At 39.9% G+C, this 18,655-nt stretch overlaps 1 protein-coding gene across 1 annotated transcript in view; it reads left to right on the top strand.

Annotated features, from left to right (window-relative positions):
* The first annotated feature begins 330 nt into the window (after positions 1 to 330).
* grxcr1a (glutaredoxin and cysteine rich domain containing 1 a) overlaps positions 331 to 18,655 on the top strand; it is a 94,424-nt gene continuing 76,099 nt past the window's right edge. The window contains exon 1 of the mRNA XM_060825071.1: positions 331 to 741. Coding sequence (XP_060681054.1) covers positions 331 to 741 — 411 coding nt within the window. The remainder of the gene's footprint in view (positions 742 to 18,655) is intronic.

Below are 18,655 nucleotides of genomic sequence, written 5' to 3'. Positions count from 1 at the left end.
GAATAGAGCATGTTCTGTTAGAATGAACTAATGTTACTACCTTCCCTCATTTGGATGGTGCACAGAGAATGCACAATGGTGATAAAATATTTAATCATTTGTATCACTTTACCTATTGCTAATATAAAGGCAGCTATGATGTAATGTTATGCATTATTAAAGTAAGACTCTATGAGGATTAGTGCTGACTTGTTGCCCTTCACACTCTTAAATTTTGATGGTACTGCAATATATGAAATATCTACGTACATAAGTAGGAAGGTTTTATATTCAATTTGAACAGGCTGCAGGAGGATTTTTGTGAAAAGACAATGTGAAATTCACTCTCCAATGGAGAAAACTAGACTCACCGGCTTAGTGAAGACAGACGGGGAGCGACAACAGAAAAAAGTCAGGTTTCGAGTATCTTCTGCAAACAGTGGACGAGTGCTGAAAGAAGTGTATACCGATGGAAACCTGGTGAACTCCCAAGTGTCAGAATGTGCCAGCAATTCTGAGACAGAGCAATGCAGTAGCCACAGCGAAGTGAATGGATATAATGGGCAGCATTTTGCTTTGGAAACTGATGGCAGTGAAAGTGAATGTGATGACTTGCTTCTGTTAGCAAGTACCACCAAAGACAGAGGAATCTTTAGAAAGAGAATTAATATCTTAAGTAAAAATGGTACAGTGAGAGGGGTCAAACATAAAGTCAGTGCTGGGCAAGCACTTTTCGGTAATTTATCAAATGGTGCTGTTCAGGTATGTCAAAAATATAAAGATTTTCCCAATAGGCGTTCCATTTCTTGTAATGGTAATTAACACTGCGAGCTTCTGATTTTTGTTCATATTTGCTGTATCAAAATATCTGCTGTCATGCAATAGTGTTTCAGAAGTCTGAAAATCAATATGAAAATTGAGGTGATGTTCACATTTTATTTAAATTTTAAATTAAATTTGAATTGCAGTTATCCGGTGGCCCTATTATAATTAAGTACATTGGATTTTTGTTTGCAATTTAGTTCTCCTTAGAATGCTTGTGTTTGTAGGAATCTAATTTTATTCACAATGAAGTGCATAGATAGATGACTCTCACCACAGTTTGGATGATCTTGTTTCTTTCTTGTTGCAGCAAACAATGATGCAACATTGTCAAAGGTCCTCTGTTGCCAGTCCATAGCCTTGACCATACAGGTATTAAGGAAATTAATGTTGGCAACTGACGCACTTGTGAATTTCCACTTAATGAATTATGTAAAGGTTGACATTCATATCCTTTCCTTTGTAAGTAGACTGTACATTTTCAATTGCAATAACTTAGTTTCTTATGGTCTGAAAGTACTCATTATACTAAATTGTCTGACCACATCTGATCACATCTTTAATATTTTATTCATCTGGATAGGCCTTTGTGAGCTGTAGGATTAATATAAGTCAGGCTGGCCTAGGATGAAATTCACTTTCCGAAGTTAAATTTAATTAAAGGCTTCTTTATTTCATAAACATGACCTTTGATTCTCTAATTTCAAATTTGTATGAACCCACTTTGTAAATGTGCCTTGTAATTATTTCCCAGTTTGCTTTGCATCATAGCTCCTCTGTCAAAATGCAAACATCTGAAATATGTTATCCCTTACTAAATACTTTCCATCATTTATAGCCTCATTACATAAGTGTAGCACATTCCTTCTGTTTCATTTGGGCATTTTGTTAGATGTACAGACCAGGGATACTATATGAAAGGTTTAAGCTGAATTCCTGAATAATGTCCAGCCTTATAACTTGTGAGTATGACATAGGTACACTGGGCAGTGTAAAACATTACATTGAATTACGTAGGTTTAACAGTGTACTACATCTTGTCAATGCATGTGTTTATGTTGGACATGACCCTCATAATATCTGCCTTCATCTCATCCTATTAGCATATCTTTTTATTCTTTTCACCCTTACCTATTTATTTGGTTTCTCTTCACATGCATTATACTTTTATGTTATTCACCTCAACTATGGTGGGGAATTCCATGTGCTCACCATTATTTGTTTTAATTCCCTTCCACGAAAAGTAACCCTAAGTCTGCACTTTTCATGGTTTCATTAACTAGATTTGCTACTTTAAATTATTTGTGTTACAGTGTCACAAGATTCCTTTGCACTCTTACTTTTCAAGGTGCCTCCTTCTTCCTCCTACAAACACAATTAAACTCAGTCCTTAAGTATAATATTGCTTCCAGATAGCAATTCATGAATGGTGATCATAAAGCTGCCAGTCTTACCATCACTGCAACAAAAGCATCAGCAGATGACTTTAAATCTGAGATGAACAATTTCTTTGACTTAAATTCTATAGACCCTTTTAACACTTTGTTTGTAATTGCTACTATTTTTTGCTCAAGAATGACTCTTGGATATTTTCATGTTTATCCTCTTGTTTAACAATGTAGACTTAATTTGTTAATATCTTTATTTCCTTAATACCAATTGCATTACGTTACATGTCCTAGAGTTGAATTTTATTTGCAATATATCTGCCCACTGGCAAACACTTCAGAGATGTGTTTGAATATATGTATTTTCTGGGTACTTTCTGCTTTTGGCTATAAAATTGTATATTCTGTTGTATAAATGCTCCTCTTGAAGATTATTTGAAAGTAATGTGATCAACAATGGTCATTTGCCATTTATGTTTATTGGAATACTATTGTTAGTCACTATCTGTTGCTATGTATTTTTTAGTCAGTTATCCAATTTGACCCAAAAATGTACCATCTCATGAATGACTTTCTAAACAGTCAACTGAAGAATAGGAACATTCAGTGTACTCTCTGGTGATGAAGAACATACCAGATTATCAAATCACAGGATGCACTTCATAGAGTTATGGATTACCATCCCAGACTGAAAAGTCTGTCAGCACTGCACTGACCTGTAGTAGTACATTGCGGGCATTCTGCCCATGTCAGGAAGGAGATCCGAGGCAATAGAGAGCTGCTAACTGATTAGTTCAGTCACAGCAGGGCCAGAATTGAGTAGTGACCACAGCGAGGATGACCAGCAATCCATGAAGCAGAAGATAGCTCTGGATCTCCAATTTCAGGGATTTTGCTTGAGCCCGTTTGACAGACTGCAGTGCATGAAGAAAGTAAGGTGTGAGTGGTGAGGGTTGAGGCAACAGAGCACAGTGATCCAGGGGTAAACAGCAACATGAACTACCAGATAAATACTGAGGAGTGAGGTCAGTTGGAGTGGGACTGAGGACTGTCAGAGCTGGAAATGAAATTGGACTGGGGGCAGCTGTTCAAAGATAAATCAACATCTGACGTGTGGGCCAATTGATCAGAGTTCAGGACCAGCATGTTCTTGTGAGGATGAAGGATAAGGATGACAAGATTCAGGAACCTTGGATGACAACAGATATCGAATTTCCAGTCAAAAAGAAAAAGGAAGATTTGTACGATTTACCAAATAGATATCAAACAAAGCCCAGATATCAAACAAAGCCCTTGAGGTGTATAAAGGAAGCAGAAAAGAATTTAAACAAGAAATTACGAGGTCTAGAAGGAGCTATGAAATGTCATTGCCATTTGAGATTAAGGAGAATCCCTAAGCATTTTAAATGGACATTAGGAGCAAGAGGGTAACTAGAGAAAAGGTCATCCTCATTTCAAAGGAGGCAAGTTTTGAGTGGAGCCAGAGGAAGTGGGTGAGGTCTATAATGAGTACGTCCCATTGGTATTCACCAGGAAGAAGGACCTGGATGATGATTAGTCTAGAGAGGGGTTGTTTTGATACTCTAAGGCATTTCGATATTAAGGAAGGGCAGGTTTTGGGTGTCTTGAAATACATTAAGGTAGACAAGTCTCCAGGGCTTTATTGGATCTATCCCAGGAAACTGAAGGAGGCAAGGGAGGAGATTACTGGAGCCTTGATAGAAATCTTTTTATCCTCTTTAGATATAGGTGAGGTCCCAAAAGACTGGAGAATAACGAATGTTGTTCCTATAATAAAGTTGGGTAACAGTAATTATCCAGGAAATTATAGGAAAGTGAGCCTTCTGTTAGTGGTAGAGAAATTACTGGAGAAAATTCTTAGGCAAAGGATTTACTTGCATTTGGAGAAGCAGGGATTATTAGAGATATTTAGGGATAGTCAATTTGATTTTATGCAGGGAAAGACTTGTGTCAAAAATTTGATTAAGATTTTTGAGAAAGTAATGAAGATGATTGATGAGGGTAGGGCAGTAGATGTTGTCTACATTGACTTCACTAAAGCATTTAGCAAAGTCCCCCATGGTAGGCTAGTCCAGTAGATCAAATCACATGGAATCCATGATGAGTGGCAGATTGGATATAAAATTGGCTTGGCCATAGAAGAAAGAGAATAGTTGTGAAGAGGTGTTTTTCTATCTGGAAGTCTGTGACTAGTAACATTCTGCAAAGACCAGTGCAGGGATCTCTGTAGTATACATAAATGATTTGGATAGAAGTGTCAGAGATCTGATTAGCAAGTTTGCTGATGACATGAAAATTGGTATTGTGAATAATGTGGAAGGATATCAAAGGATGCAGCAGGAAATATATTAGCTGGAAAGTTGGGCAGAGAAATGGAAGATGGACTTTAAACTGGGTAAGTGTGAGTTGATGCATTTTAGGAGGCCAAATGCAAGAGGAAAGTATACTGTAAATGGCTGGATTCTTAACAACACTGATATACAAAGGGATCTTGGAGTGCAAACCCAAAAGCTCCCAGAAAGTGGCAATATAAGTGGATAAGATGGTAAAGAAGGGATACAGCATGCTTGTCTTCATCAGCTGGGGCATTGAGTATGAAAGTTGGCAAGTCATGTTGCAACTGTGTCAAACTGCCACATTCAGAATACTGTGTGCAATTCTGGTCATCACACTATAGGAAGGATGCATAGGCTTTGGAATTGGTGCAGAAGAAGTGTACGAGGATTAGATTAGATTAGATTACTTACAGTGTGGAAACAGGCTCTTCGGCCCAACAAGTCCACACCGACCCGCCGAAGCGCAACCCACCCATTCCCTACATTTACCCCTTACCTAACACTACGGGCAATTTAGCATGGCCAATTCACCTGACCTGCACATCTTTGGACTGTGGGAGGAAACCGGAGCACCCGGAGGAAACCTACGCAGACACGGGGAGAATGTGCAAACTCCACACAGTCAGTCGCCTGAGTCGGGAATTGAACCCGGGTCTCAGGCGCTGTGAGGCAGCAGTGCTAACCACTGTGCCGCTGTGCCACCGTGCCGCCTGGTTTGCAGTGTATTAGCTATAAGTAGAGTTTGGGCAAACTTGGCTTGTTTTCACTAGAGTATTGGAGGCTGAGGGATGACCTGATAGGATATAGAACATAGAACAGTACAGCACAGAACAGGCCCTTCAGCCTACGATGTTGTGCCGACCACTGATCCTCATGTATGCACCCTCAAATTCCTGTGACCATATGCATGTCCAGTAATCTCTTAAATGTCCCCAATGACCTTGCTTTCACAACTGCTGCTGGCAACGCATTCCATGCTCTCACAACTCTCTGTATAAAGAACCCGCCTCTGACATCCCCTCTATACTTTCCTCAAACCAGCTTACAACCATGACCCCTCGTGTTAACCATTTCTGCCTTGGGAAATAGTCTCTGGCTATCAACTCTATCTATGCCTCTCATTATCTTGTATACCTCAATTAGGACCCCTCTCCTCCTCCTTTTCTCCAATGAAAAATGTCCAAACTCAGTCAACCTCTCTTTATAAGATAAGCCCTCCAGTCCAGGCAGCATCCTGATAAACCTCCTCTGAACCCTCTCCAAAGCATCCACATCTTTCCTCTAATAGGGCGACCAGAACTGGACACAGTATTCCAAGTGCAGTCTAACCTAGAGCTGCAACAAGATCTCACAGCTCTTAAACTCAATCCCCCTGTTAATGAAAGCCAAAACACCATATGCTTTCTTAACAACCCTGTCCACTTGGGTGGCAATTTTAAGGGATCTATGTACCTGCACACACACTAAGATCCCGCTGTTCCTCCACACTGCCAAGAATCCTTAATTCTGTACTCAGCTTTCAAATTTGACCTCCCAAAATGTACCACCTCACATTTATCCAGGTTGAACTCCATCTGCCACCTCTCAGCCCATCTCTGCATCTTGTCAATGTCCCGCTGCAGCCTATAACAGCCGCCTATACTGTCAACGACACCTCCAACCTTTGTGTCATCTGCAAACTTGCTGACCCATCCTTCAATCCCCTCATCCAAGTCATTAATAAAAATTACAAAGAGTAGAGGCCCAAGGACAGAGCCCTGTGGAACACCACTCACCACTGATTTCCAGGCAGAATATTTTCCTTCTACTAACACTCGCTGTCTTCTGTTGGCCAGCCAATTCTGTATCCAGACAGCTAAGTTCCCCTGTATCCCATTCCTCCTGACCTTCTGAATGAGACTACCATGGGGAACCTTATCAAATCATTTCCTGAAGAAAGGCTCATGCCCGAAACGTCGATTCTCCTGCTCCTTGGATGCTGTCTGACCTGCTGCACTTTTCCAGCAACACATTTTCAGCTCTGATCTCCAGCATCTGCAGTCCTCGCTTTCTCCTAGAACCTTATCAAATGCCTTGCTGTGGAGAAGGAGAGGATTAGGCAAAATGGGAGGATATTTAATTGGGGAAGAGGAAACTATGATGCGATTAGACATGAGTTAGGAAGCATGGACTGGGAGCAATTGTTCCATGGTAAAGGCACTATAGACATGTGGAGACTGTTTAAGGAACAGTTGTTGCAAGTGATGAATAAATATGTCCCTCTGAGACAGGCAAGAAGGGGTAAGATAAAGGAACCTTAGATGACGAGAGTGGTGGAGCTTCTCGTCAAAAGGAAGAAGGTAGCTTACATAAAGAAGCTAGGGTCAAGCTCAGCTCTACAGGATTACAGGCAGGCAAGGAAGGAGCTCAAAACTGGTCTGAGGAGTGCCAGGAGGGGGCACGAGAAAGGCTTGGCAGAACAGATTAGGGAGAACACAAAGGCATTTTACACTTATGTGAGGAATATGAGAATGGTCAAAGAAAGAGTAGGGCTGATCAGGGATAGCATAGGGAACTTGTGTGTGGAGTCAGAGGAGGTAGGGGAAGCCCTAAATGAGTTTTTTGCTTCTGTCTTTATGAAAGAAACGAACTTTGTCGTGAATGAAACCTTTGAAGAGCAGGTGTGCATGCTGGAATGGATAGAGATAGAGGAAGCTGATGTGCTGAAAACTTTGTCAAACATTAAGATTGACAAGTCCTCAGGCCCGGATCAGATTTGTCCTCGGCTGCTTTGGGAAACGAGAAATGCAATTGCTTCGCCACTTGTGAAGATCTTTGCATCCTCGCTCTCCACTGGAGTCATACCTGAGGACTGGAGAGAGGCAAATGTAATTTGTCTCTTCAAGAAAGGAAATAGGGAAATCCCCAGCAATTACAGACCAGCAAGTCTCACATCTGTTGTCTGCAAGGTGTTAGAAAGGATACTGAGGTATAGGATTTATAACCATCTGGAAGAGCATGGCTTGATTAAATGCAGCCAACACGGCTTTGTGAGGGGGTCATGCCTCACAAACCTTATCGAGTTCTTTGAGGATGTGAGTATATAAATTAATGAGAGGCATAGATAGGGTCAATAGTTGGAGTCTTTCTCTCAGGATAGAAATGTAAAATACCAGGAGGCATTGGTTTAAGGTGAGAGGAGGAAAGTTTAAAGGAGATATGCAGGGATAGTTTCTTACACAGAAGGTAGTAGTGCCCGAAATGAGCTGTTAGGGAAGTGGTAGAAGTAGATGTATTAGCAATGTTGCAGAAGCTTTTAGACAGACAGACAGGCAGGGAATAGACAGATATGGACCATGTGTAGGCAGATGGGATTAGTATAGCACCATGGTTAGCACAAGCATGATGGGCTGAAGGGCCTATTTGTGTTCTGTATTGTTCAATGCTTTCTGCCCTATGTGTAGCTTCGATGGGCGCAGCAGATTTCTAAAGGGTTAACTGATTTTCCTGCCCAGTGAAATGGGTGTTTCCCAAATTGCCACTGCTTTCCCTTTCAGATGGAAAATTGTATTGCAGAGAGAATGAAAACTTTAAGTGGCTATTATTTGTGCAGTTAAAGGCTTATGGTTGGGATGGCTTTCAGATGATTTATTTGATTTAACTTAATACGGGAGACAGCTTGAAGTGGTCTGGAAGCTGGGGCAGGTCACTTACTTTATGAACTCTCTCACCTGGCATGGTGGTTTATTAGTTTTCATCACTCACTAGATTAATTACATCATCAAATTAAAATATCTCAGGCATAGCATTAATTTCATGTGCAAAAACATAACTTCCTGTAAAGAGAGTTAATGTCAGAGTTTGGAATTGTAAACATCCATGTGACAATGCTTTATTGGAAAAGCCTACCTAAACTTGTAAATATATATGATGAGAAATGTAAATATCTTGACATTTGATTATGGAAAATTGGCAAATAGACATTCCACCATGTTGTTTGTTAATGAACACTTTTAATCTGTTAGTGGAAAGCATGTCCAAAGTATAGTATCAGTAAAATATTTGTTTTAGGAAATTTGTTAGGGATTTTACTTGACGCTCTCAGGATCAAAAACGTGGTCTGTGTCTGCATACATTTAGCTCACTGCATTCAACAATATGTGCTTTTGAATGTGCAGCTTGCAATCAGCATTGACAGAGGCTGAAAGGTTGGAGCATGTGATCCTTTAACAGTTGAAGAGCTGAAACTTCTCTTGCTTTTTCCAGAAAACAATTGAGAGAGTCTGGAGTTTCACAAAAGTCAGTCACTAATTCATGATGGTATTAACAAAATGGCTTACTCACAGACAGGAAACACCTAGAGTAGGTTTCTTTCAGCATAATGTTCCTTTATAAACTGAGTGGGAGCAAGGTGACCACAGTGCACTCTCCATAACCTCGCCCCTGTGTTATAAGCTGGTGCTAGGGTATCCTGCTGACTCATTAATGCACTGCGACACATCAGGCACTGTTGGTAGTGTTTCAATGGGCAGAAATGAATAATTTGGTCCTTAAAGGTAGCAGCACCATTAAAGGGGCAGGCACACAAAAGCCATGAGAGAAAACAGGACTTTGTTGTTGTGGAAACAGGCCAGAATTTTTTTTAACCAGTATATATCATGATTATAGGTCATGTTTTTAAAAGTTAATCTATATGGTGTTATTTGAATATCAATAATCTTCACAATAATTTTCCTCACCTATGAATGTGTTCATGCTACCGTCCTAAAGATGGGATGTTGGCAAAGGCATGCCAAGCAACAGCCCAAGCGCCCCTGCACTCTGCCTTATATTGGTGGGTCAAGGTCAGCATTCTGTGAAGAGCAGGACATGGAGAATTAGGGGAAAAAAAGGGAGTGTGTGAAGAATGATGTTAAGGGAATAATAGCTGGTTTGATTGTGAGCGTTATCAAGCACGCAAGTCACTCCTAATCTATGATAATTTTGCGTGCCTTTTTTAGCTGAGGTATAGAGTTTGAGAGCAAGAATGTGTAGCTGGAACTGTACAAAACTGTATGACGCATAGCTAGAGATTTGTGTGTAGTTGTGGAATTCACATTATCAGATGGATGTGACTGTAATGGAGGTGATGCCAAGAAGATTTATCAGGATGTTGCCTGGCCTAGAGGATTTTAGTTATGAAAAGAGATTGGATGGACTGGGATTGTTTTCCTTGGAGCAGAGAGGTGACATGATTGAGATGTACAAAATTATGAGGGGCATAAATAGGGTAGACATGGAGGAACCTTTCCCCTTGGTGGTGGGACAAATCACCAGGGGCATGGATGTAAGGTAAGGGGCAGAAGGTTTAGAGTGACATGAGGAAGAATTTGTCAGTCAGAGGGTAGTGGAAGTCTGAACACACTGCCTGTAAGGATGCTAAAGGCTGAAAACTTCATAATATTTAAGAAATACTGATCATAGCAGCTTTTACAGTAGCTGGTGCAGAGTTTTAAAAAAGTAATTTCTGGAATGTGAGAGTCACTGTCTGGCCAGCATTTATTGCCCATCCCTCATTGCCCTTGAGAAGATGATAGTGAGCTGCCTTCTTGAACTGCTGCAGTCCATGTTCTGTAGGTGACCCATAAAGACCTTAGGGAGGGAATTCAAGGATTTTGACTCAGCAACAGTGAAGGAATAGTGATATATTTCTAAGTCAGGATGGTGAATGGCTTGGATGGATAGTTGCAGGTGATGGTTCTCCCATCATCTTCTGCTCTTCCAGATTGAAGTGGTTGTGGGTTTAGAAGGTGCTGCCTGAGCATCTTTGGTAAATTTCTGCAGTGCATCTTGTACATGTATACACTGCTGCTGTGTTGCTGGAGTTGCACTCATCCAGGAAAGTGAGGAGTATTCCATCACACTCCTGACTTGTGCCTTGTAGATAGGCTTTGGTTAACAGTCAGACTTTGTTTAAATTTTAATCAGGTGGGTTGGCTGTCAAGTTTGAAGACTGTGTATGTGAGAGAAGATCATTGATATAACATTGCAAGAACCTCACCAGAAAGTGGCCTGAACTTAACTTGTTAGTAATGATTCAAAGTGAATTTTTATTTCTCATGTCATATTTATATAGAAACTGTTCGTTTGATGCACACATTTTTAATATTTGTACCTCCTGAGCTTCCATGTGTCATGTGAAAATGTCATGTAAGTGATAACCTAACTGGATAAATACGTCTACATATGTTGGAATCCTCTCCTGGCATAGGCACAAGTGACACTGGATGAACCACATCTCATTCATGCATCTTTTTTCTAGATTGCACCATTGACGTAGGAAACACACAGTTATTTAATTTTCACAGCGACGTATCATTTGCACAGATCATTACCTGCTGTTGAAGATGATTAATTTCCTCACCCACTTAGTCTTGAGAATAGTCTTATGTCATTCTTTAAAAATAAAATATGGTGTCATAATTTCAGCAGCATCAGCCTAAACTTTTAACTTACTGACTCTGGAAAGTAAAAGGCACTACAAATGTGGCAGATAGAAAAGAGCTCAAGCAGAGATTGCTTTATGAAGGCAGGTTAATGGTAAAGCAATGTGCCGGAACCATGATATTAATTCATATTCTTGTACATTCATATTATGCACTTAGGTTATTAAAAAGCCAGACAACTAAAAATATCTACACATCCTGTTTTAAGATGTCAAAATGTCTGATTAGACTAAAAATATGGCCCTTGAGATGCCGTTTACCAAATTTCTAATGCAAGTGCTCTGTAATAGGATGTCCAAAATGCTGAGCATGCAATCTTGAATAGCTTGAAGGTGACTTTGTAGACAGGTCTACAGAAACTCTGAAACCCACTGGTGTAAGGAGGTTGGTATAAGTTCCAGGGGTCCAAATGTCTGTGGCTTCCTGCTAATTCCACCAAACTTGTGGGGATTGGGTTAGTCCTTGCTTTGCACAGTCACTGTCTGCTGAACTGAAGTGCACCAAGCATACCTGTCACACTCAGGAAGCTGCAAAATGCATACAAGGAGTTCCATTTTCAGGACTGCATTGTGCAATCCTGCATTGGATGGAATTCTGGTTCCCCAGAAAAGCAACCTTTTTGTGAAAGGCAGCTGGAGGATTTATCTCTTGAGACGTGAATTGCAAACGCCTCTCTCCAGATCCCCGCCAAGGTTTCGACTCTTCTGGTTTACACCGATGGTAATTTTTATGGGACCAGATTTTCAAAGCCAGAAAGCATTCAGGTATTTCCTGAAATTGGACTACTCCTCAAACTGCACTGTTGGTCTACCTACACCACATGGACTGAAATAGTTCAAAACTACACATCACCACTCAGTTGAGATGGGCGATAAATGCTGGGCTAGCCAGCAATGAAATGTGCCATGAAAGAATAAAAAAAAGTTAACCTTGATTTAGACATAAAAAAGAATATTTTATTGATGCTTAATTGACATAACACTTGCATTCAAAAGCATTTGTTTAGAAATGCGACGGTGAGAGAGACAATTTTAGTTCATCTTTGCAGAGTATTAATATTATGTCATCTGTTAAAAAAGCTAATTAATTCTTAAATAAATCTACTTGTCCAGGAGTAGCAGTGGCAAGCTTTAATCTTATAATATGATGGTTATGCGGTGGAGGTCATAGTAATGGCTAAACATTACCTGATGTAGCTCATGAGTACTATTCTGCCATGATCATCTATGTGTCTGCAGTAGAGGAGGACAGTGGACTGAGAAGCTCCTTGATTCTCTGATTTCAGTTTTCCATAAGCCAGATGAGCTTTTCATTTCTCTCACTTCTTCCAATGTCCCACCAGGCACTCAGTCTCCAGAGCTCATGGCTGTTATCAATTAGCTCCCAGTTTTAGTAGGAACATCCATCATGATCGTATCTACTTGCTGGTTTCCTGATAACAGAGGAATGGACATTCAGGAGATTGTGACCTATTGATTAGTTAACTGAATAGGAAGGTCTTTGGGTACGTGACAATTATCCAACTGATGACTGCAGTTGAGCCAGTGTAGATATCATTAGTGCTGCAATCAGTGTATGCTGATGGAATTAGCATACACCAGCACCTCTGAATTGATGACTTTTTCCTATCAAGTAAAGCCACAAATACATCTATAACAGTAAATATGGAATTTCATCAATCTTTAATTCTGTAAGTAACATTAGTACCTATTAACTTCCAGGAAATGACCATCTCCAACAAGAGAGAATTTCAACATCATGATTTTATATTCAGCAGTATCACCTTATTATATCTGCCAATACCAACATACTGGGAGTTACCATTGACCTGAAACTGAAATGAACCAGCCATATATATGCAATGGTTGCAAGAGCAGTTCAGATGCTGGGTATTTTGTGGCAAGTATCTCACCTTCTGTTATTCTAAATCTTGTCCACCATTTACTTTTGTGATGAGGGGGATTGAATATAAAATGTAGAGGTTATGACTCAGTTATAGCAGTGAGAAAACATCTGAAGCATTATCGAGCCCACTCCTATTCCTGAAAGGAAGTGATGGGTTGGAAGAGGCTTACAGAAGGTTTCCCAGACTAATGCTTGGAATGGGAGAGTTTTCTTAAAAGAAAAAATTGTTAAGGTTAGATATGAATCTGCTGGAGTTTAGAAAATGAAAGGTGACTTAACTGAAACATATAAGATCTTGAGGAATCATGACAGGATAGATATGGAAAGAATGTTTCTTCTTCATTTTCAGAACTAGGGATCACTGTTTAAAGGTAAGAAATCATCCATTTAAAACAGAGATAAGCCAAAAAAAATCAATAAAGGTGAGTTTTTGGAATTAACTTCCTGAAAAGGCAGTGGGAGCAGGTTATTGATATGCAAGGTGGTGAAAGCTTACTGAAGATAGATGGGACTGTGGAGCTTTGATTGTGATTAGATCAGTCATGAATTTTTATGAATGATGGAGCAGACTCAACAGGCTGAAGGTCTGACTCCTGCATTTTGTTTGTATGCTCTTATAAGGCACAATGTAATGGAATAGTTTCTACTTGCCTGGATAAGTGCAGCTCCAACAACACTCAAGAAAGTCAACATCATTTGAGGAAAAGGCAGTCCACTTGATTAGAACCCAAACACCTACCGTCAACACTCCTTCCCTTCACCGCAGGTGCACAGGGCAGCTATAAATGCTACCATAAGTTGCATTGAAGTAACTCACCCAACCTCTCCAAATGCATCTTCCAAGCACATGTTATCTTCCATTTAAAAGGAATAGGGCAATAGATATTTAGGAACACCATCAATTGCGAGTTACGCCCCACGTCACACTATTCTGACTTGAAATTACAATGCCTTTCTTTCAATGTTGCTGGGTCAAGATCCTGGCACACCCTTGCTAACAGCACTGCGTGTGCTTCAACATCTGAAGGAATACAACATGTTTAAGAAGACAGCTCACCTCTGTCTTCTGAAGGCCAATTAGTGGTGGTCAATAAATATTGGCCTAGTCAGTGATGATGACATTCCATGAATAAATAAAAATCTGATTGTAAATTTCTTTCAAAAATAGCTTGCTGAACCATATACTAGTTAGTTTAATGTTCAGAAGCTAATTTCTTATTTGTTGGTTAGTTGATGTTCCGCAGCCATTTCCTCAGTAAATTAAAACAAAATTGTATTTCAAAGCTTGTATATAAGTGTCTAAACCAGAAAATATAGTTTATTTTTAAAGACCTACAAATGAATGCAATTAGCAGAAATTTGCATAGTTGTATTGGCTAGTTTCTAGAGAGATAGGTTCAAAATATCGGGAAAAAAAATCACAGAAATACGTTTGTGCTTGATATATCATCTGCTTAAAATTCAGGAATACTATGTTGGTTTTGGTGATTTTGGGTAAGTGAAGCTTTATAGACTGCACAACACATTGCAGAAAATCCAGACATAATTAAACTAATACAACACAGTATTGTGAGGTTAATACATAACTGAAGGTTGGATCTGTTGGATGAACATTGAAGTGATTTCTCAGATCCCATGACAGTATTTGAAGCTTAGCCCAAGAAGTGCTGATGGTATCCTGGCCAATCAACCAATGTTACTGGAACTGGTTGCCTGGGCTTTTATCTTATTGTTGTGGGTGGAATTTAGTGCACAGTTTGGCTGCTGCATTCATCCACCTTACATTATTTATCACTCTCCAAAGCAATCTAAACTTTATTTTATACTCTCACATGTATTTGGACAGATACGAAGCCTATAAATATCTACGCAATCTCAATCTTAAGTTATTGAAACATTTGATAAAACTAATCTGCAAACTGATTTTTTAACCCATTAAGATGTCCTGCAGATGTTATAAGTGTTTCCTATCTTTTTAACTTTCCTTTCACGACCCTAAACTTTTGTTGTATTGCCATGATGTAGTCGGTGTGAGTATTTTGGGTTTGTTTTCATTGCTTTACTAAATATTGCAGAACTATCTCTTTATAATGAGACCCTGAACAAACAAAATCATTCTTTATTATTTAATGCTCTGACATAGAAGTCCAATTTTGATCTGGTGTCTGAATTAGGTCAAAACCTGATGTGTGCTGAATGTGGCATTCCTGAGGCACATTGAGAGCCCCCGACTCCCCATAACAATGAAGACCTTGGAGCTGTGCCACAGTTTTACTTTTACATATTCAAAATACTTTGCTGGGCATCTCCATATTGGAATGGCCTCATGTTTCCCCAGCTACAGCTCCAGCACCTATCTTTCTCAATGGGATCTGCCACCACCCACAGACTTGGGTGCTCTCAATGGTTTTCCCATTTGTGGAGTTCATCTACAGTTCCTAACTGGGTTGGGCACCTAAAGACAATCACTGAGAATGTTGGGTGAGTGGATGGACCTTGAACATCAGCACCTGGAAATCTTTTTGGCTGGCATTATAAAAATGAAGGTGATAGAATTCTGTGCTATGTGTGGGCTGGTTAATAGACTATGCATCTTTAACATGATCACTGCAGCTTGAATTCAGTTGATTTGGCATTTTCCTGCAACATTCTATTTTCTTAGTTTATTGTCTCATTGTCAAGCCTGATGAATGACAAAGTCAGCTAACACTCTGGCCCTCTTATTAGCCAAATAAAATTTCACCTACTTTATTTCTAATACAAAGTAACTCATCTTTGTTCAATTAAAACATTCTTTGCCACTGATAAATTGAATTGCATATCCTGCTGAGATCTTTCTGTAAGATCTTGACTGTTTTTGTTTGAGTTCAGTATTCACTCTTATTTGATGTCCACACTGAACCTGCTTCTTGTTAAGATATCCTGTCAATTTTACATGTTGGGTCCAGCAAGCAGCTCTGGAGCACTCCATTTAACACCTCCATCTTTGAAAGATACCATGGTGATAAACCTTTGATAACACAATGGGAAAACTTTGCATACGAATTTCCTCACAGTCTAGAGGAAATCATAAATATTTCACTTTCACCAATGGTTAGTCTGAAATATTTACTCCCTCAATTTGTGGATTTAATTACTCACTTGGTGACATGCTATAAAATGAGTTATTTATATAGTTTATGTTAGCTGTCTGGCTAAATATCGAAGGAACAGATGGTGAGTCCCATGGTGGTTTTGTTTCACCCGTCCTTTCACCAGTTGCTTGTAGGACACAATGTGAGATAGTGGAATAATCTAATCATTTACTGCAACTATGTCTCTTCAAGGGAGAGGGTCCAAATTGGTGTTGTGGTTTTGATTTTTTCTGTCTCATCGTGAGAAATTACAATTCTAGTAATATTTAAATAGATATTTGTTAGTTACAATTTCAACTGTTCTGAATAGTTGACAGTTGTATGTCTTAACTTTGTATCCAGATCACAGATTTTCTTGTTTGTAACATCTAGTCAATCTCAGAAGCACGTGCAGAGTGTCAAAATTCACAGCAGACACGAAGATGAATGATAGAGCAAAGTGTGCAGGGGTCACAAAGTCTGCAGAGGGATATAGATACGCTAAGTGAGTGGGCAAGGGTCAGGCAGATGGAGTACAATGTTACTAAATGTGAGGTCATCAATTTTGGTAGGAATAATAGTAAAATGGATGATTATTAAATGGTGAAAAATTGCAGCATGCTGCTATGCTGAAGGACCTGTCCTTGTTCGTAAATCACACAAGGTTGGTTTTCAGGTGCAGCACATAATTAAGAAGGCAAATGAAATATTGTCCTTTGTTGCTAGAGAAATGGAGTTAAAATAGGGAGGTTATGCTGCAGCTGCTGAGGCCATACCTACAGTACTATGTACAGTTTTGGTCTGCTTACTTGAGAAAGGATGTACTGGTACTGGAGGGGGTGCAGAGGAGGTTCACCAGGTTGATTCTGGAGCTGAGAGAGTTGACTTATGAGGAGACACTGAATAGACTGGGATTATACTGATTGGAATTGAGAAGAATGAGGGGGGATCTTATCAAAATATAAAATTATGAAGGGAGTAGATAGGATAGAAGCAGGGATATTGTTTGCACTGACAAGTGGAACTAGAACTGGAGAGGCATAGACTCAAAATAAAGGAGAGCAGATTTGGGACTGAGTTGAGGAGGAACTTCTTCTCCCAAAGACCTGTGAATCTGTGCAGTTCCCTGCCCAGTGAAGCACTTGAAGCTCTCTCGTTGCATGTTATTAAGGCAAAGATAAATTTTTGATCAGTAAAGGAACGAAGAGTTATGGTGAGTGGGCAGGTAATTGGAATCCACAAATAGATCAATCATGATCTTATTGAATTGTGGAGGAATCTCAAAGGGCCAGATGGCCTACTCCTTCTCCTATTTCTTATGTTCTTATGTTCAGGAAGTTTAATAGCAGATGGCAGTATTCTTTTTCTGAAAATGAATGATCCATTCTGGTGGAGGGGAAGCAGCAACAATATTTGGGTGCATAAGGAATGGCTGTTACAAGGACGCCAGAAAGAAAGAAAAAGATGTCAAAGGTCATTGTCCTAATGTGAACATGTAAAATCAGGATTAATGTCTAAGGAAATGTTCTGCTCCAGGTAGGGTGTTCACGGTTCAGTGTCGCCTCTTAAGGTTGCAGCACCTTGATTATTCCACACTCCCTTCAGTTGTATACAAGCTTGCCCTGTCAGAAAACTGAGGTTCGTGTGTGCCTTTAAAGTAGTTATGGTGGGATTTTAGGCAGATTAGTACCCTGCATTCTGTGTATACTGAGCAGAAGAAGCAAGTGTGTACAAGAAGGAGACATTGTTTGGTAAAAGTGTAAGCATTATGCAGGGTGAAAGAAATGTACAGAAGATTGTTTGCACTGCTTCTGAGTTGAGTACCAGGTAGCCATGATGAGGAGGTGCAGGTGTTGGACTGGGGTGGACAAAGTTAAAGATCACACACCAGGTTATAGTCCATCAGGTTTGTTTGGAAGTACTAGCTTTCTGAGTGCTGCTCCTTCATCAGGTAGCTAGTGGGGCAGGATCATAAAACACAGAATTTATAACATAAGGTCATTATGTCATGCAACTGATATGATATATTGAACAAACCTAGATTGCTGTCAAGACTTTCATCTTTCAGGACAACATCAACCATAACACCATAAAACCCGGCCATGGCAACAACTGCAAGACGTGTTGGAGTGTCGACACAGACACAACCATTACACATGGGGACACCACCCACCATGTGTGCAGTAGATACTCATGTGACTCAGCTAATGTTATCTATCTCATACGCTGCAGGCAATAATGTCCTGAGGTATAATACATTGGCGAGACTAAGCAGATGTTATGACAATGGATGAACAGATACTGCACAACAATCACCAGACAGAGGTCCAATCTGGGAGCACTTTAGTGGTCAGGGACATTTGGCCTTCGGCCTTTGGATAACAGCCCTCCAAGGTGGATTTTTGGATACACAATAATGCAGAGAGGCTGAGCACAGGTTGATAGCCAAGTTCAATACCCATGAGGATGGCCACAACCAGGAACTGGGGTTCATGTTACATGACAGTTGACCCCACTACACTATACACTCTCTCACACACACATACCTTTACATACTCATGCAGACCCTTTCTCATACACACATGCTCTCTCAGATACACCCACATATAACCCCCAAACTCACACCC

Source organism: Hemiscyllium ocellatum, chromosome 1, assembly GCF_020745735.1.
Source record: "Hemiscyllium ocellatum isolate sHemOce1 chromosome 1, sHemOce1.pat.X.cur, whole genome shotgun sequence".
NCBI lineage: Eukaryota > Metazoa > Chordata > Chondrichthyes > Orectolobiformes > Hemiscylliidae > Hemiscyllium > Hemiscyllium ocellatum.
Note: the sequence above shows the minus strand (reverse complement) of the source record. Positions and strands in the feature narration are given on the sequence as shown.